The 19,739-nt window shown below is 46.6% G+C and overlaps 1 protein-coding gene across 1 annotated transcript in view; it reads left to right on the top strand.

The window, feature by feature from the left end:
- ABCC2 (ATP binding cassette subfamily C member 2) overlaps positions 1-19,739 on the top strand; it is a 45,186-nt gene that overhangs the window by 7,617 nt on the left and 17,830 nt on the right. Inside the window, exons 3-18 of the mRNA XM_063132467.1 lie at positions 376-507; positions 2,761-2,895; positions 3,616-3,738; positions 4,087-4,142; positions 5,336-5,567; positions 5,961-6,136; positions 8,039-8,216; positions 8,678-8,932; positions 10,502-10,567; positions 10,873-11,010; positions 12,865-13,011; positions 13,645-13,729; positions 13,907-13,973; positions 14,360-14,486; positions 16,183-16,359; positions 17,467-17,634. Of these exons, the coding sequence (XP_062988537.1) occupies positions 376-507; positions 2,761-2,895; positions 3,616-3,738; positions 4,087-4,142; positions 5,336-5,567; positions 5,961-6,136; positions 8,039-8,216; positions 8,678-8,932; positions 10,502-10,567; positions 10,873-11,010; positions 12,865-13,011; positions 13,645-13,729; positions 13,907-13,973; positions 14,360-14,486; positions 16,183-16,359; positions 17,467-17,634 (2,262 nt within the window). The remainder of the gene's footprint in view (positions 1-375; positions 508-2,760; positions 2,896-3,615; positions 3,739-4,086; positions 4,143-5,335; positions 5,568-5,960; positions 6,137-8,038; positions 8,217-8,677; positions 8,933-10,501; positions 10,568-10,872; positions 11,011-12,864; positions 13,012-13,644; positions 13,730-13,906; positions 13,974-14,359; positions 14,487-16,182; positions 16,360-17,466; positions 17,635-19,739) is intronic.

Below are 19,739 nucleotides of genomic sequence, written 5' to 3'. Positions count from 1 at the left end.
CGCTCCAGGTTGTCTGCGTCCTTCTGCATCCCATCATCCAGTGGCGAGGGATGATGGGAGTTGTAGTCCAACAACCTCTGGAGAACCACATGTTCCCCATCCCTGCCTTAAAAGCTATCAAATGGATTATGGCATAAGCTTTTGTGAACCAATTACAGGAAACGGGTATAAAAAGAAACAACCTGGCTTGATGGAAGATGAGACATGTAGCAATGCATCTGGACAAGCCACTAACTAGGTCACGGTACACCCTGTGGCCTGGGGTCTTGCCCTGCAGCTGCTGCATCTCCATGGTTGTTTGGAAGCTCCTTGCAGCCTTGTTCTTTTGGAACCTACTGGGTAGCAATCTGATCCTCCCTCTCTTCCTTTGTCCAGGTGCTGACTGGGCTGCTCTTACTGGTGGCACTAGCTGAACTGCTTTTCGTGGTCATTGGAAACGTTGAGCACCCCCAGCAGCAAAAGCCGATTGTCCAGTACACAAATCCTGCACTCTACGTCATCACTTGGGTGAGAGCCAAACCTTCCTGCCTGCCTGGGGATGTTCCTTTTCTTTGTTTTAAGTTTCTTCCCCCTATAAAGATGCCAACTCTAGATTCACAATTTCAATCCCGATCTGTTTCTACTGGGTCAGACTAATCCTAATCCTAGTCCTGGGCCAAACTGGTATTAGTAGTTTTGGGAGGGGATTTACATTGGGAGATGGATATGGCAGGAACGAGTCAAACACTCTCTCTTGAAGTGCCATTTCCCTGATCTTTAAAACAGCAGCCTGGGTCTGCTAATTATTATTTGTTGTTTTTTAAGGGAAATCTGTGATTAAGAGCTCACATGTCACATCTGATTTGTCCCTGAAGATGGTATGTTTATATTTTCCTGCAGGGGGCAAAAAATAGCTATGGATTAGGACATTTTTTTAATCAGGAAAACAGCAGGAGGGAGCAGAGTTACACACACACGCACACGCACACACACGCACACACACACACACACACACACACACACACACACACACACACCGTTTCTCCAGGATTGAGGTCCCAAACAGATTCACAGCCACTGACTATCTCTGCAGCTGCTATAAAAAGTAACCTCTAAGAGTCTTATGACACTTAGGGTGCAATCGTATGCATGTTTAAACAGAAAAAAGTCCTGCAGGTGCCAGCATTCCCCAGCCAGGATGGCTGGCTGGGGAATGCAAGGGCTATAGGATTTCCCCCCTGTCTAAACATACATTGGACTGTACCATTAAAAGACTAATGAAATTTATTATGGCATAAGCTTTTGTGGACTAGTAGACTGTAGCCAACAAAAGTTTATGCTTTAATAAATTTGTGAATCTCTAAGGTGCCACAGGACTCTTCCCTTCCCCCCTTTCCTTTATTTACTAGTGTAAAGCCCATGTCACCATGGGTGCTAGTACTCCTGCTCCTTTCTCACTTTTTTGCCCCTCAGTCCCCTCATCACAGAGGGGCTCAGGAATAATGCAAATGTGGATCATGCATAGTGAATCTCCCCTCTGAAATGGGTGCATGCAGCACAATACCACCCCACCCTCACACGCCCTGATTAGCCTCCTCCGTCCCCTTTCCGCGGGTGGCAACAGCCGAACCTTACAGTTGTGGCCAGGGCTCACCTTCGTGCCGCACTTACTGGCTGAGGAGAGCTGTCCATCATCCCGCTGATGGAGGAGCTGCCCTGCCTGTTTGATGTAGAGGAAATTAATTGCTATTAAAGCTCAAGCTTTGGATTTTTTTTTAACTTTCAAAATTTTCTGCACATCTACACTGTTCAAGCTTCTGTCAAAAACAAAAATGAGCAAAATCAGTCCGGTAGATCTTGAGTAATAAACCTTACACTACCATATTCTCATATAAGATTTGCTGCAACATGGCTATCCCTCTAGAAGTTCATTATGACTAGTTAGGTCTTTGCTAGTTCATCTAAGCCAGGAAGTGGAGATGGGTTTTGGAGCACTCTATACGTTGAGTTGGAATAGTATGCTGGAACCAGAGGCCATTCTCCATTGTATTCTTAAAACCTGGAGGTCTTATGATCAGGTTGCCCTTTGTTTGAAGCTGACTGCAGACTCCAATAGATCTCACAAGCCATGGTGCTGACCTTGTCTTAAGTGAGCATATTCAGTGAACTAACAACACTAATCACATATTACTGAGCAGCTGGCTGTGCATATATCAGTTCAACTGACTGACCGGATTAGCTAAACTGGAGAAAATGTATTTCTTGTGTTCTGTTATTTGTGTTCTGTATTTTACCTTGGATGGGTCTTATAACTGTAATAAAGAAGGGGAGGGGGAGATGATGATGAAGATAATAATGAAGTCGAAGATGAAGGTTGCTAATCTCAAGCTGTTGTCCATTATCAAATTCCATGTCCAGCCTGGTACAATGAGCGTATGAAGCACTTCTTCCGTTTCCCAACCCTGAAACCAACCTAGCAGGGCCGTCCCTACCATTAGGCAGATTGAAGCAGCAAGAGGTAGTTGCTGTGGGTTGGGGAGCAACAGCAAGATGTTAGAGGGTAATGCTTTGTGCCCCCTAAGTGAGCCTCTTGCCCTCATTTGCAGTGGAAAATCCCATCACATCATCAATGTTGAATTGAATTTCTGCTATCAACCTGGCTGGCTTTAGTAAATGAAGCATGCCGAGGTGCAATCTAGTCGTTTTGCCTCAGGCAGCAAAATGTCTTGGGCTGGACCTGAAACCCAGTCCTATAATGTCTCTGCTCTCCCTGCACTGCAGATGCTGGTTTTGCTGATTTACAACAGCCGCCGCTTCACTCTATGCAGGGACTCATGGATTCTCTCCCTGTTCCTCATCTTTTCCGTGCTTTGTGATGTGTTTCAGCTCCAGACTCTAATCCGACAAGCGATTCAGGTTAGATGTGCAGGAGGTATATGGGAGACTAAGGGTGCTGTCAAGCAAGGCTTGTATGATGTCATCACTCTACCTCATTCATGGAATTTTAGGGGCGGGGTGTGTGTGTGTGTGTGTGTCCAGACATTGTCTTCTGCTCATAGCCCGCCAGTGTTTTCCCAGTACTTCTTCCATCTTTTTTCTTACCGTGGAAAATCCTTTAAGGAAGCCAAGATGGTCTAGTTCAGCCTTCCTCAACCTGGGGCGCTCCAGATGTGTTGGACTGCATCTCCCAGAATGCCCCAGCCAGCTGGCTGGGGCATTCTGGGAGATGCAGTCCAACACATCTGGAGCGCCCCAGGTTGAGGAAGGCTGGTCTAGCTGAACCAGGCCTTCTGGCTGCTAGTGCTAGGGGCCATCCATCCGGAAGTACCCAATGGAGCCCAGGATGGGAAAGGATGAGGTGGCCCCAGGAAAGCCTGCTTGGCAGCACACTGGGGGCCATGATCCCACTGCATGCAAAGGAGACATGGTTTGCCACATTTAACTCAGCAAACCCACTCACTGTGGTCCACCCATCATCTTGCTCAGGATGCTCTTTGGGGTGGGAGGAGCAGAAACAAATGTCTTCATCAAAAAGAAGGCACAGGCAAGAGTTTCCTGGTGCTCATCCCTAGCCTGGGAAAAGCTCACCTTTTGGTACTTCTACTAGTAACCCCCACTTGCTTTTCTGTCCTGCAGGGCTCCATCACTGATATGCCGCGTTTCATCTTCTTCCTGGTCTCCTACGGGCTTCAGGTCATCCTGTTGGTCCTCACTGTTATTTCCGACATTGCCCCTGAAATGAAAGAAGCTGCCAAGAAAGTGAGAATCATTTGTCGTATGTTCCAGGCTCCTAGGTTAATCTTTGAGAGGGGAATTCTGCCCAGTGTCCCCATGTCTCCCCATTTGGGTGCAGCTTGCTGAATGGGCTTGCTTGATGGAATGGGAAACTCTTCTGCATATCAGCTCCTCTTGGGCCTTAGTTGCAGTGGTCAAATCTGGTCCACCCGGTGCACTGAGGGATGGAGTGATCTCCAAGGGAAAAAAAAAGGAAAAGCGGTGGGGGGGGGAGCCTTACACATCTTGAAGATTTTGTCTTGAAAGATGACAGTCAAATCAGTTACTATCCTGAATTTTTCACCTTGGAGTTCTACCTCCTTTGTTTCACAGAACCCAGAGGTCACAGCTTCTTTCCTGAGCGCCATCACTTTCCATTGGTACAGCAGGTATGTGATCTGAATGGAAAAGATAAGTACATTGAATGAGGCAGGCTTGGAGTCTGTGTGTGGCCTGAATGCCCCGAGTCTGAGGGGCTGGGCACCCCACACCACCGCTGATCAGCTGTGTAGCTGTTGGCTGCGGGTGAGGGGAGCTGAGCATAACCACTGACACTGATCAGCTGTGCTGTGAGGGCGGAGAGCAGAAAGCACAAGCGTGCCTCAACTGCCAGTCAGGTATGCACCCTTTTTTGTGCAATTTTTCACACCTCATAGAATCATAGAATAGCAGAGTTGGAAGGGGCCTACAAGGCCATCGAGTCCAACCCCCTGCTCAGTGCAGGAATCCACCCTAAAGCATCCCTGACAGATGGTTGTCCAGCTGCCTCTTGAATGCCTCTAGAGGGGGAGCGCCCATAACCTCCCTAGGTAGCTGATTCCACCGTCGCACTGCTCTAACAGTCAGGAAGTTTTTCCTGATGTCCAGCCGGAATCTGGCTTCCTTTAACTTGAGCCCGTTATTCCGTGTCCTGCACTCTGGGAGGATCGAGAAGAGATCCTGGCCCTCCTCTGTGTGACAACCTTTTAAGTATTTGAGGAGTGCTATCATGTCTCCCCTCAATCTTCTCTTCTCCAGGCTAAACATGCCCAGTTCTTTCAGTCTCTCTTCATAGGGCTTTGTTTCTAGACCTCTGATCATCCTGGTTGCCCTCTTCTGAACACGCTCCAGCTTGTCTGCATCCTTCTTGAATTGTGGAGCCCAGAACTGGACCTGTACATAGCTATTGTGACTTAATTGTAATTGATGAGGAAATAGTGATTTAGAGTGATCGGTGGGGGGCACAAATTAATAGAAGGGTTTTTTTAATTTGAAATTATATGGATGGGAAATTGAATGGCTTGCCTCACCTTCTAAAAAAATGTTAGTAATTATGTCTACATTTGCATATATACATAAAAATTACCATATGCAATTGATATGCACATTTTTGTCTTGTGGGCCTGTGCTCTAAATCCTTTAAGTACCTAGCAACTTTTAAAAGACTAGAAGAGCAAGGGTCTGTGGATCAGGATTGAAGCAATCTGGAACACGTGTTTGGTTTGTGGGAGAGGAGAGCTAAAGGTTGAGAGAGTAAGGGACTCTGGATCAGAAATACTTGAATAGTGAAGAGAGCTGGTGTGGTGTTTCATGTACTTTACAGTATGGTAATAAAGGGCTATCGGAAGCCATTAGAGATTGATGACCTCTGGGAGTTGAAGGATGAAGTTAAGACACAGCAGATGTTTGGCAAATTTGAGAAGAACATGAAGGCGGGGGTCAGAAAGGCTCAGCGGGCGCTGGAGATCCGGCGCCGGAAGAGGAAACGGCATTCAGTGATCACTGACTACAGGAATGGCTTGAGCAAGGCCCAAAGTCAGGATGCGTTGGTTCTGGTAAATATTATAACCCTGTGGGGAACCCGTTATTTCACTTCCAAATGCTTTGATTTGGAAGGAATGGGAGGAAATCTGTATACAAGATCTCCCAGCTGCCCAGCATTCCAGGTTTAGAGGCATTTGGGGGCCTGGAAGCATAAAGACCGGCTCTGTGTGGGCCATCCAACCTGAAACTACGGGGCTGCTAAATGCCTAAGGGGAGGGGGTTTAACTCAGTGGTGAAGCACATGCTTTGCATACTGAATGTCCCAGGTTCAATCTACAGGATAGATTGGAAAGACTTCTGCCTGAAACCATGGAGAGTCAGGATAAAGCAGTGTCCTATGTTCTAAGGTAGTAAGTCATAAAAAGGTGTCTGTGTTATGTTTCTATATTCTGCTTTGGATTTAGGAAGAGAAACAGAGAAAACACGATGAAAAGGTGGTCAAAGGAGACCCCAGAGGTGACTATGCAAAGCACTGGCTGATGGTTACTGTGATTCGAAGCTTTTCTGGGAACGTTCTGAAAACAGTGGCCTTCAAGGTGGTGCATGACGCATTGGTGTTTGTGAGCCCACAGCTGCTGAAGTGAGTCCCAGTTTCAGGTTTCATTCTAAGCTTTCCTAGCATCTGTCTATACACCCTCTTTACCCCATGGTGGCTGCGCAGTGGCGCTGCCTCGGTTACACAACGCAACTGCCAACTCGCAGCCACCATGGGGCTTTTCCTAGGGTGACCATATGAAAAGGAGGACAGGGCTCCTGTATCTTTAACAGTTGCATAGTGAAAAGGGGATTTCAGTAGGTGTCATTTGTATTTATGGAGAACCTGGTGAAATTCCCTCTTCATCACAACAGTTAAAGGTGCAGGAGCTATACTAGAGAGAACAGATTTAAAAGAGGGCAGGGCACCTGCAGCTTTAACTGTTGTGATGAAGAGGAAATTTCACCAGGTTCTCCATGTATACAAAAGACACCTGCTGAAATTTCCTTTTCAGTACAACTGTTAAAGATACAGGAGCCCTGTCCTCCTTTTCATATTGTCATCCTAGCTTTTCCCCAAAGTTGTGGATTTAAAAAGTCAGGGATTTGCTCTACTTTCCCCTTTGCTGTGAGGTCACCACCACCGTCTTTCCACCATCTGTTGGTGGTGACCTTGCTTTGGCTTCAGGCCAGGGACGGATTGCGACCACTGATAGGCCACCGGAAAAGCGGAAGGCTGAGCAGAGGGTGGGCCTAATGAGCCGAATGGCTGCTGGACAGCCCACGCTCCCTCCTGCCGTGGGGATTAACTGTCTCTACTATGTAGCTGCGATGCCTCGAGGTTCTAAGGGAACGCGGGGCCGAAGCAGCGGTGTGAAGACATCCCCCTAGTGCCCCATTTGGGCAGCGGGTGAGGGTGGAGAATCACTGCATTGGCAGTAAAGTTTAAACAAGCCTGTAATGCAGGACCTTGTCAGACACGGTCTGGAAACCCAGGTCGATCCTAATGACTATCCACATAATGGTCGACACCTTCAAACATTCTCATGGGCATTGAGGAACAATCCATGTGTTGTACACATGAGTGAAATTCACTAGTCCGATGCTTCTCACTGTGCTTTTTCAGGATGGCTTTTAAAGAGAGTTTGTTGCTTTTAATTCTTCCCAGAACTCTCAAGCCTCTGTCTTCTGCTGAGAATATGACTCCTAGTTTCCAGGACTTCCCCTCTGCCTTTCCCAATATTATTGTCAGCCTTCTGCATGATGACGACTAGCTCCTTTCTAGCACTTGCCAAAAGACCATCAGCCTAATGAGCACTGATCTCTCTGCACCTGGCAACAAATCATCCTGCCCTCCTCACTTCTCCAACTGCCCCAGCTATATATGGCCTTAATGCAGCCTTCTCCAACCCGTGCCCCCAGATGTCTTGGACTACAACTCCCAGCATCCCCCAACCAGCAAGCATGCAAAACAATTCCCTTTACACCCTTCTATTTTAAAATGGCAATTGGATATGGTTTTATAGATAAGGAGCATGCTGAGAGACAATGACTTGTTCGTGGTTGAGATTTGAAGACAGGTTTCCCCAGGTCTAGATTTCATAGAATAGCTACAATTTAGAGAGTAAGTTTGTTCCAGGGAAGAGGTTGGTCTGGTCCCTACTCTGGGGGAGGTGGGAGGGTTCGCCTTCAGACTTAGATGAGAGAGAGCCCTCAGTCTGCAGTCCTACACACCCTTTCTTGCAAGTACGCCCCACTGAGCTCAGTGAAACTTACTTCTGGGTTGGCATGTGCAGCACTGAAGAGTTGGGAGGGGGCTTTCTAGGCCAGCTAGGCCAGGCCTAGACTCAATGCAGAATGCTCCAATCCTTGCAAAGCCTGGTGTCTGGGCTGTATATGGAGGAAGCAGAAGCTGATGTGCAGGACTTGATGCCGTGTGTTCTTGAGGTGTGGTCTGGGCAGGGCTGGGTGGCATTTAGGCTGATGTGCGGTCTCTTATCCCTCAAAGGCTGATGGTCAACTTCGTGTCGGATCCCAACGCCTACATCTGGCAGGGCTACCTCTACGCCGTGTTGCTGTTTGTGACGGCCCTGGTTCAGTCCCTCTGTCTGCAGCAGTATTTCCAGATGTGCTTTGAGCTGGGCATGGGCTTGCGCACGGTTCTCATGGCTGCCATCTACAAGAAGGTCAGCTGGTCCTCTTCCTGGGGTGGGGGCTTTCCTTAATGCCGGCCGTCAGTGTTGACTGGCTGCTTTCCCCCTAGGTGGGATTGCTTGGGGGCAGCTGGGCTTGGCTCTGCCTGCAGTAAACTCAGCATCAGAGAACTGGAGTGGAAGTGTAACGCATGCCATTTGTGGATCTTCATTCCTGCCTCTGCACCTGGCAGACAAATCATCCTGCCCTCCTCACTTCTCCAGCTGCCCCAGCTATATATGGCCTTAATGCAGCCGTCTCCAACCTGTGCCTCCAGATGTCTTGGTCTACAACTTCCAGCTTCCCCCAACCAGCAAGCATGCAAAACAATTCCCTTTACACCCTTCTATTTTAAAATGGCAATTGAATATGGTTTTATAGATAAGGAGCATGCTGAGAGACAATGACGTTTCTACCCCTGTTTCCTAAAGTAACTGCTGTGTCTGCTCCCCAGGCCCTGGTGGTCTCCAATATCACACGGAAGGAGTCCACGGTGGGTGAGACGGTGAATCTAATGTCAGTAGATGCCCAGCGCTTCATGGACTTCACCAACTTTGCGCACCAGCTGTGGTCAGCTCCACTGCAGATTGTCCTGTCCATTGTGTTTCTGTGGGAGGAGCTGGGCCCCTCTGTGCTTGCTGGGATTGGGGTGATGGTGCTGCTGATCCCTATCAATGCTTTGATAGTCACCAAGGCCAGGAGCATCCAGGTGAGTGCAGGCTTGCTTCGTCCCGCCCCAACCTCAGAACCCCTGTCCATCATTCCAGAGCAAGGGTCTCAAACCTCAGACCCCCAGGCCAAATTGGCCTACCTGGGGTTCCCCAGGGGTGTGTGCGCCTCCTTTCCCACTGCTGCTGCCTATCGTTCTGTGGTCTCCTGGCTTTTGCACATTTCCCCCCATGCTAAAAGGGTCAAAATGCCGCTCTTAAGGTTTAGCTATTGGCAGTCAGAGCTTTAAGCTAAAATATGCTGGTATTTTGGCCCCTCCCCTCTTGCTTTGGCCCCGCCCACCACTGGAAGGAGACTCCTGAGAGCTTCCCCAAAATGAAATTTGGCCCTTGGCTGAAAGAAGTTCAACCTTCCTGTTCTAGAGCTTTTGTACTCCCCAGGTGCTGTATAGGCTACACCTTATCCATCAGTGTTTTATGCTCCTTGTGCTTCTGTTCTTTGGCGACCGGTAGCAAGTCTTGTTTCTTGTTGCCCAGTGACTGTGCAGCCCAGGCATTAAGGTGGGCTTGGACTGGCCACCAACTCATCACCCCAGTCCACAATGAAACGTGTGTGGAACGTGCACACAGACGTACGCCTTTCTTGCCCAGTTGAACCAATTCACCAGTTTGGATGGGGGCAGGGACATTTACCCAAGTGGTGGGCAGCAAAATGACACCAACTTTGTTTTCTTATAATAACCCTTTTCATCCTGCTGGCCATGTCAGACTTCCACCTCCTCTAGCGTTTTAGTTAAAGCACCAGTGGTTGGAGCAATTGTTCCAAATGCCACTATATTGCCCCAATCTCAGCACATGTTCCAGCCAGTGGAGGCTGGTGGCTCCGATTTCGGTGGGGCTGTGAATCCATTCTGGGTTTCAGTCAGAACCAGCCAGAACTCTAGAGGAGCTACTCCTCTAGAGTTCTGGCTGGTTCTGACTGAAACCCAGAATGGATTCACAGCCCCACTGAAATCGGAGCCACCAGCCTCTACTGGTTCTGATTGTCGCTGCTTTAATTAAAGTGTAGATGCCTCCGTCACATTTGACTTCACTGAAAAGGAGAAATCACGTTATGCCCTTCCCTCTCAGCTAATGTCCTTTAGTCATTAACCCAGCAATTTATTGATTTTTTCCTTGTTTAAAGCTCCTTTATTATTTTACTAATGTTATTTTCCTTTTATGCAGGAATCCTTGTCACAATAATTTTTAAAGAAGTATTTTAAGAAAGGAAGAAATAGAGCTCAGGGTCATCAGCAAATGGATGACATTTCACCCCAAATTCTTTAGTGCCTCCCAATGGATTTAATGTAGGTGTTGAAAAACCTTAGCGGGCAAGACTGAACCTTGCAGAACTCAGTAGGACAAGTGCTATAGGGCAGAGAATCAGTCCCCCAGTATCACTTTCAGAGATCCATTGGAGAAACAGGAGCAAAATCACAGCAATGTCGTGTCTCTGACTGTCAGAGGCAGAGCAAAACCTGCAGTCTGTTCTCCTAACAGGCAGCGTTTTACATGGGGCTGTGACAATTCTCAGCTCCCTGTTACTTACTTTGTTCATCTTTGTTCAGGTGAAGAACATGAAGTACAAGGACGAGCGCATGAAAGTAATGAATGAAATTCTCAATGGCATCAAGGTGAGTGGAGCCAAAGTGGATGGAGTTTGGAATGAGGCTGAGGGCCGCAGGTTGCCCATCCCTGGGTTAGACAGACAAGGGCTGTGGAAACGGAGAGCAATGCCTCTAGTCTCTGCTAGACACCATCCAGAACCAGAGCTCAGCATCTGCCTTGCCATTGACTGCTCTCAATGTATGCTTTGGCCAAAGGCATGCTGCTGCCCATACTGGAAATGGGTCAGGATGGGGTGGAGCCCTCCTCTGCTCTGTGGGGCTGGAGAGCTCCTGGCGGCCAAAACCCATATCTGACCATGAGCATCCCTCAGATCCTGAAGCTGTTTGCCTGGGAGCCATCATTTCAGAAGCAAGTCGAAAGAATCCGGGCCCGGGAGCTGAAGGGGCTGCTGCATTTTGCCTACCTGCAGGCAGTCTCCATCTTCTTCTTCATCTGTGCTCCTTTCCTAGTAAGACGATGCTGGGAATGGGACAAATAAATTAAAATGTTTAGATTACTAACACGTATATCCAAATATTTGCTGACTCAGAGACTGGGCAAAGCTATGTACAAAGGTTGTTTATCTTTATATATATTTATTTATATCCCGCCTTTTACCCAATGCTGGGCCTCAAGGCGGCAAAGATTGTTTATCCTTGCCTGACTTAGATCCTAAAGGTTTGGGCATCATGGTCTGATCCACAAGCAATTATAAGGAATGCCAACAGGCACACAACTGCATAATCATTTTATCAATTAAATCAGACAGTAATAGTATAAAGAGTCAAATTAATGACTTCTATTTTATATAATTATAGCAATTAAAACAATTTAAACATACAAATTTGTAAAGATGACAAAACATAAAGCAAATAGTTGCTTTTTCATGATACCTTAACAATAAATTTATAACAACAGACTGAATATTATTGATGTAATAAATTATTAATTATTATAACAGGATTCTGGTTATCTTTCCCGTTTCATCATTTCAGACTTCCTTGGACGTACAATCTTTCAAGTCGCCGCATGCCATCAAGAGCCGTGGGGGTGTAGACAGAAGATAAAGCTCCCTAAATAACCTCCAGTTTACAGACAGGGAATTCTTTCTTATGCCCTGGCATAACCTGATGGACTGTTTGTTCACTGCTTGGAAGCTAATGAATTTTCAGCCGGGGCATAAGAAAGAATTCCCTGTCTGTAAACTGGAAGTTATTTAGGGAGCTTTATCTTCTGTCTACCCCCCCCCCCCCCGGCTCTTGATGGCATGCAGCGACTTGAAAGATTGTACGTCCGAGGAAGTCTGAAATGACGAAATGGGAAAGATAACTGGAATCCTGTTATAATAATTACCGTATTTTCCGGCGTATAAGACGACTGGGCGTATAAGACGACCCCCAACTTTTGAGAAGATCTTCCTGGGTTAAAAAGTCATCTTATACTGGGCGTATAAGACGACCCCCAACTTTTGAGAAGATTTTCCTGGGTTAAAAAGTAGTCTTATACGCCAGAAAATACAGTAATAATTTAGTACATCAATAATATTCAGTCTGTTATTATAAAATTTATTGTTTAGGTATCATAGAAAAGCAACTATTTGCTTTATGTTTTGTCATCTTTACAAATTTGTATGTTTAAATTGTTCTAATTGATATAATTATATAAAATAGAAGTCATTGTTTTGACTCCTTATACTATTACTGTCTGATTTAATTGTTAAAACTGTTATGCAGTTGCGTGCCTGTTGGTATTCCTTATAATTGGTTATTATCAACTGCAGCCTTCGTGTGTTCTGATCCACAAGCAGGCATAAGCTGCCAGTCACAAAACAGCTGTGGCACTTTCAACTCTGTTTAGTTTTTCTAATGTTCTATCTAGCCTGGATACAATTATGGTAAAATGTAATAAGGAAAAGCCTGAACTTTAGAGCCAGTTGAGGCAAGGAAAGAAAAACTAAACCAAGTTGTTGCATGCTTAGCCTTTTAAACTGTTAACCTTTAATGCCAGGTAATAAAATGTGTTTAAACATTCCTGAATTACCAGATGCAAATGTGTAGTTACAGAGATTCCCCTCTAAGAGAGGCAGCAACAATCATTGTTGTAGGTGAGGCCTAGGTTGGGTTTGGACCAGAGGGCCCATCATGGCACTTCCAAACCTCTCCCCAGCTCATGTTCTTTCCTTTCTTGGTGCAAGTTTTCCTCCTCTCCCAAACAAATGCTTTAGATGCTCAGTCTGCCTGATGCAAGGTACAATTGTAGATGCTTCTGCTCATGCTTTCCAGTGTAGATCTCACATCTCACGACTGTCGCTGTCGGTCCCTAGGTCTCTGTAGCAGCCTTTGCTGTGTATATGATGGTGGATGAGAACAATGTCTTGGATGCACAGAAGGCCTTCACTTCTATATCTCTCTTCAATGTCCTGCGCTTCCCGCTTACCATGCTGCCAATGGTGCTGTCTTCCCTGGTGCAGGTGAGCAGGCCTGTGAAGGACATAGGCCATAAAAACCTGGAAGTGGGGCAGAGCCTGCCTGACTCCAGGACAGCGAAGGGATTGGTGCTCACATCCTATTTGTAAAGTGAGATGGTTTGGTCCTGGATTATGCAAGGGTCAGTGAAGTTCCATTAGGTTTGGGTGGTGTATCGCAGCCATGTTGAGTCTGCATAGTAGTGGTGACCCTCGATAAGCGTTGGAGCATCAGAAGGCACCAAGCCTGCCCATGCCTCAGGATCAACTTCAGTTGTGAGGGTGCCCATGACAATGTGCCCTCTTGTGGGCCCTCCTACATCAGCAGGCTTCTCTGGCAGTGGAGGTAGCAGTGTCCCAACCAGTGCCAGGTGGCTGGTGGGCTTCTGGGAGCTGCCATTTTAATTTCCCACAATGCCCTGGCATAACTCTACACCAATGGCATTGTAGAAAATGGAAATAGTGGCTCCCAGCACTAGCCACATGGCACTGATTGGAACACTGGAAAAAATAAATATTTAAAGTGGGTCCCAGGGCAGGCATTGGCGTTGGACCCTGCTGAGGCCCTGATAACTGCTGACCAGTACTGGATGGTAATATTGAGCCTGCTATGCATGACTTTTCCTCTACACCTTACAGGTCAATGTATCTACTGGGCGGCTAGAGCGGTATCTGGGTAGTGAAGACCTGAACACCTCGGCCATAAGGCATGACCCCAGCCCTGGTAAACAAAAGTTAGGGTTAGGGTTTGGGGGTCCAAACAGGCAGGGTTCTGGAGTGAATGCAGCAGGCTGCTGACTATTTGTAAGCAGACAAATGTGGTTTGTGTCCTGGGACTGGTTTATAATAAATCCTATTCTGCCGTTGATGATGGTGTCACTACCGTATCTTTCTCCCCCAGGCTGCGCTGTGATTTTCTCTGAGGCCTCCTTTGCCTGGGAACAGGATTCTGATGCCACCATTAGAGAGTGAGTCACTACACACATGATCAGTTGTGTTGCAGGGGAGAGATGACATCCTTTGCTTTAAGGATGCAAGAGAGGGGACTGCTTTCCTCTCTGCTGACCTGTTCGGTCAGGCAAGGAAAGGTAAACCAGGCCCTTCGGTTCAAGAGAATGTTCTGGCATAAGAATTGCTTAAGAACATAAGAAGGGCCCTTCTGAATCAGACCAAAGGCCTGTCTAGTCCAGCATTCCGTTCACACAGTGGCTGCCTGTGGGAAGGCCACCAGTAGGACATGAGGGCAAAAGCTTGTCGCATCACGGCTCAGTCTCCTAAGGTCTGACGACCACTTCTGTTGACATGCCTCCAGCCATGACCTAGTATCCGCCTTTGTGTTACTTTTCCCCTGCAGCATAAATCTGGAAATTCCACACGGGTGCTTGTTGGCTGTAGTCGGGTCTGTGGGATCAGGAAAATCATCGCTGGTGTCAGCAATGTTGGGCGAGATGGAAAACATCAAGGGGCACATCAGTATTCAGGTGAGCAGAGAGCCATCTTCATCATCCATTACACCTGGTCTCTATATACACCAGAACAAGGTAGTAAAATCCTGAGATGGTGAAGTGCCTGTGCCTGCATTCGGATGTTACTTGAAAGACTATCACATTTATGAGTACATAAGCTTTTGTGGACTACAGCCACTTCATCAGTTGCAAGAAGTGTTTACAGGATATATACCTGTATACCTCTCTCTGTGTGTGAGAGAGAAAGAGAGAGGTCAGAGGGAAATGAAATGCAGAAAGTACAGACCAGGATGATTACCATATTAACAGTGGCCATTCACAAAATAGTGAGCTGATTAACCCTGTTCAAGCCCCAGGAGGTAGAGTTGACAAAGATTTTTATTTTATTTTTTAAACACACTGTATGTGTTTATCAACATAGTCCCCATTGCCAACCCTGTGTATTAAACACACACTGTTCTGTGTGTTTATTAAGGCTCCTCGGTAAAAAACAAGTTCTACCATTCTAAACGATATATATATTGGTAACAATAACACCCCAGTCATCTGATGAAGGGCATCATCAAACAAGTGTTCTATCACACACTCGCTACTGCCCACTTGCAGATGTTTGCATGTCCTTTAGACAACGTCACCCACCTCCTACTCCTTCTTGTCTGTTTGCCATCACAAAACGGACCCCTTTTAATCCGACTTTTTTAAAAAAATGGAATGTGACCCCGTTTCCTGCTGTGAGCAGGAAAAGGAGCATGATAAAAGCTGCCCCGCGTGTTTTTTGTTTACTTCCTCTTTCTTCTCTGGGTAGAAAGAAGAAGTATCATGGGACAGGAGTGGGGGCAGAGAAGCAATGGTTGGCAACCTCGATTTCCCCCCTGCAGTTCATGCTCGAAGTCTACTGTAGACTCGAAGGTCTACTGTAGTTCTCAAAGCTTATGGCATGATAAATGTGTTAGACTCTAAGGTGCTACAGCAGTGGTTCTCAACCTTCCTAATGCCGCGACCCTTTAATACAGTTCCTCATGTTGTGTTGACCCCCAACCATAAAATTATTTTCGTTCGTCTCTACACGATCCATTGTCATGGGATGGTTTGCTAATGAAAATAATACATAACAATAGCTTTAATAATACAAAAGATGATACATGACATAGTTCAGTCAATACAGTTTCCTAAGACCATTGGAAATATGTGTTTTCCAATGGTCTTAGGCGACCCCTGTGAAAGGGTCATTCGACCCCCAAAGGGGTCCCGACCCACAGGTTGAGAACCGCTGTGCTACAGGATTCCTTGTTGTTTTTGGAAATTGAGACATCAGGTTCAGGATGCCTCTTCAGAATGTTGTTCCATACCTCGATCCAGAGGGAGAGGCGGGTAATAAATAAATATATGATGATGATGTTCCTCCATGTTAAAAACTCGCTGAAAGTAAAGAACTAGTACTGTTGGGATAGAGCTTGCTCCCTGTTGTGCTCACTTTTTACTTGCAGAGATTTTCCACCTAAGGGCGCCTTTTAAAAATATGATTTCCCACCTGTAGTCTGAAGTGATACAGTCCATTGCCTCAGAGCCCTTAATGCCTCATTCTGCCACATGTGTAGATCAGAACTAAATGCTCTCAGTTGTGTATTTTGTTTGCTTCCCCCCACAACTTTATAGCCTTTCCCCGGTACTATCTTGACAAGTTCGACGCCATTGCCATCTTCTTTTTCAGGGCTCTGTGGCCTATGTGCCTCAGCAAGCATGGATCCAGAATGCCACACTGAAGGATAACATCCTTTTTGGTTCACCCCTCAATGAGGCTCGGTACCAAGAGGTCATAGAAGCTTGTGCTCTTCTCGCAGACTTGCAGCTGCTTCCAGGAGGAGACCTCACTGAGATTGGGGAGAAGGTACCAACTTTGGGCTGTATGGGAGAAGGGGCATGATAAATCTGAGAGGATAAGCTGGTGCAAGTATGGCAGGGAGGCTGAAAGGTTTGCTTGGGCACTTGCAGTCCAGTGAAATTTATGGCAGAAGAAATAGGTGCATGCAGGAATATGGCTTTCAAAGAAGTCTAGAAAAAATATTTCATAGGAATGGAGAGAGCAGGGTAAATGTAGACATCTGAAAGTTGTTATTAGAAGAACGTGTGTGGGCAAGAAATGATCTGATAGGACATTTGATTGGGCAGGAGAACATCGATGAGTAGCGGTGGGGCATGAGATTACCATGTGGTAGGCGTTTCACAAGGATGTCTTGCTCAAGAAGGCAAATGCTTTGCAGAGGCTTGCTCCGGCCAGGGCTGGCAGGAAAACCAGAGGTCAGGCTATTCCCACGTGCTGAATAGTGTAGTGGTACATTTTGAAGAGCAGGAGCTTGTCACGACAGCACCCCCTACCAACATCAAACAAGTGCTACTGGCCTAAACATGTTTGGAAGTATGTAACAATAGTTAAATCAGAACTGCAAAGGTAATAGTTACAATAAGTCCCCATGCTTTTCTTTCTCTGACCCTGTTCAGATAACACGCTGAGTCATGGTGGGTAAACATATTTAGCTAAACATATGGCGTAGCATGTTGTGTGAACCATTCCTAATCATGGTGACTACATAACCACGTTTTAAACATGCTCACTAACCATTTGCTGCAAAAGCATGGCTTACCGTGTTGTCTGAACAGTGTTTCTGTAGTGTGTGTGGGGATGGGGATTGACTTAATTACTTGGACTGGACAGGCTCTCAAATAGAGGATTGCCCTTTGGCAGCCCATCAAATAGAGATGTATAAGGTAGGATACATGGCCAGCCTAATCACAAATAATAGTAAAGCCGTAAAGCCTCTGATCATCTCATGGGGCAAAGCCTGACCCCAGCAAGCAAACAAGTACCATCCCGGCTGATGACATCATTGTTCCTGCCCTAAAACTTATGCCAGAGCTGTGCTACCAGTGACAATACCACTGGTACAGAACCACAGAGAGGGCTCGGAGATCCTAGCTTGGTTGCTTTCTCCTGCAGGGCATTAACCTGAGTGGAGGCCAGAAACAACGCGTCAGCCTGGCCAGAGCAGTATACAACAATGCAGATATCTACTTGCTGGATGATCCCCTCTCAGCTGTGGATGCCCATGTGGGACGACACATTTTTGACAAAGTACTGGGGCCAGAGGGGTTGCTGCGGCATAAGGTGAGCCCTCGCCTGCCCTATGGAGCCCGGTTTTGTGGAGGCCAAATTATTTTATTTATTTATTCCTACCAGAATTGATATTTCTTTACGAAGAAAACAAAAGCAAAAAGCAAAGATCCAGCCAGTGCCGGAGACTGGTGTTATTGATTCAGGTACTAACCTAGCACCAAAAGGAGCCATTGACCATGGTAGGAGTCAGTGACTTTTATTTTGGAGTTAGTTTTCTAAAGATGTCAGCTTTTTCTGTCGCCTGGTGAAGAGTTTGGGGTTTAAATGCATGGGGGATGAGATTTATAGTACTTGAACCAATAAACTAATATCCGGCAACTGCTGGATTTTTGTTTGTTTCTAGTTTGTGGTGCTGTTGTTTTTGTGTATTCTAAAAATACCAAGGCTGCTAACTGTTTAAATCAAACAACACCAAATAGAACAATAAAGACTAATAAAATAACACTGTGTTAAGGTCCATAGTTTCTCTCTCTCTCTCTCTTAATATCGGGACCCAGGGTCACCCAATGAAGATGAATGATGGGAGATTCAAAACAAATAATGGGAAGTACCTCTTCACGTACCACATAGTAAATCTGTGGAATTTGCTACCGTAAGGTGTAGTGATGGCTACCAACTTGAACAGCTTTAAAAGAGAATCAGACAAATTAATGGAAGACAAGGCTATCAGTGGCTGCTACTCATGATGGCTATATGTAACCTCCAGTGTCAGATGCCCTGCTGTGGGCATCCCATGGGCCTCTGGTTGGCCACTGTGGGAACAGAATGCTGCAGATATGCCTTTGGTCTGATCCAGTAGGGGCTTTTTATGTTCCTAGGTAAAAACCAAATATCAGGCCTTAGCCTAGGTCTGAGATGCAGAGCTAGCCTTAGCGGTGGGAGAGCTGGGCAGATGCCATGGGCGCCCAGCTGAGTTGAGGGGGGCGCAACTGGGGCAATTTGTCCCAGACCTCCCCAAAGCAAGCACACACACCCCTCCAGCCTCAGTTCCCGTGCATACCATTGGTTCCTGCCCTGGCCCTGCCACATTGCTCATCAAAATCCTTGGCATTTTGTTCATAAAACGAGGAAATGGTATAATGTAAGATGACACTGAATCTCAACATGTAATTGTGATATAATGGGACCTCTCCCCAGATGTTACGAAGTAAATATTTTACATATTTGTGTGTGAAACAGAATAGATGCTAATTTGATGCTTAAGTTGGCTGTAAAATGTACCCCTGGGGGGCAGGAAGGGAGGGGCCTTCTTACTAGCTAGGCTGAACCTCAACTATAATGGCATCTAAACCCATCCTGGGAAGGTAAAACCTTTCTTGGTCAAGCAGGCTTATGATTGGCCAAGGCCATGTAGCCCCAAGAGTAGGTTGTAAGGAGGGAAGGAACAGGGAAGGTTTTAAGGAGAGATTCTGTGGCAGTTCAGGCACTCTGTTCTTGTCACAGAAAGAACTCCAGGCCTGCCAGGGAAAGAGTTCAAGGAGTGAGTGAGTGAATGAATGAATGAGTGCCGCTTAAGATTTCCATGCAAGGTGCCACTGGAGAGTCATTTTTTGAGGCACTTAACACAGGGACAGGTGTAGGAGTGGTGTGATGCCAAGCTTTAAGGCAGGAACCCTTCCTAAATGAGTAGTGGAGAAGGCCAGAGATAGGCCACAAGACGACTGAGCCTGAGTAAGTAGAAACAAGCTCTTCCAGAAAGGGCTTGGAATTTGGAGGAGGTACTCAGGAGAAGCACAATGCGATCCCTATTCCCTTATCCCCATGTAAGAAAAATCGAAGCACATGTATCATTCTGCTTGATCCCAGGGTAAGAAGAAGGTGCAGGTGAGAATTCTTATATGTAGTCCTCCATACATGCATGTGGCCCCCAGCTTTGTGCACATATGCATGGATTTCTTGTAGGGGGCAGCAGCAGGGCCCACAACATCTCACCTGCACCAGGCCCCAGAAACCCTCTGAGTGGCCCTGCAAAGCTGGGAGTGCCTTCAGGCACTCCTTGCCCAGCACAATTTATCCCAGGGCTGGCCCTGCTGAGATGGGCTGTGGGTAGCCAGAGTCAGAAGGGCGATAGATGTAGTCCCAGGTGGGGTAGAGGT

The sequence above is a fragment of the Elgaria multicarinata genome, chromosome 8, assembly GCF_023053635.1.
Source record: "Elgaria multicarinata webbii isolate HBS135686 ecotype San Diego chromosome 8, rElgMul1.1.pri, whole genome shotgun sequence".
In the NCBI taxonomy this organism is placed as follows: domain Eukaryota; kingdom Metazoa; phylum Chordata; class Lepidosauria; order Squamata; family Anguidae; genus Elgaria; species Elgaria multicarinata.
Note: the sequence above shows the minus strand (reverse complement) of the source record. Positions and strands in the feature narration are given on the sequence as shown.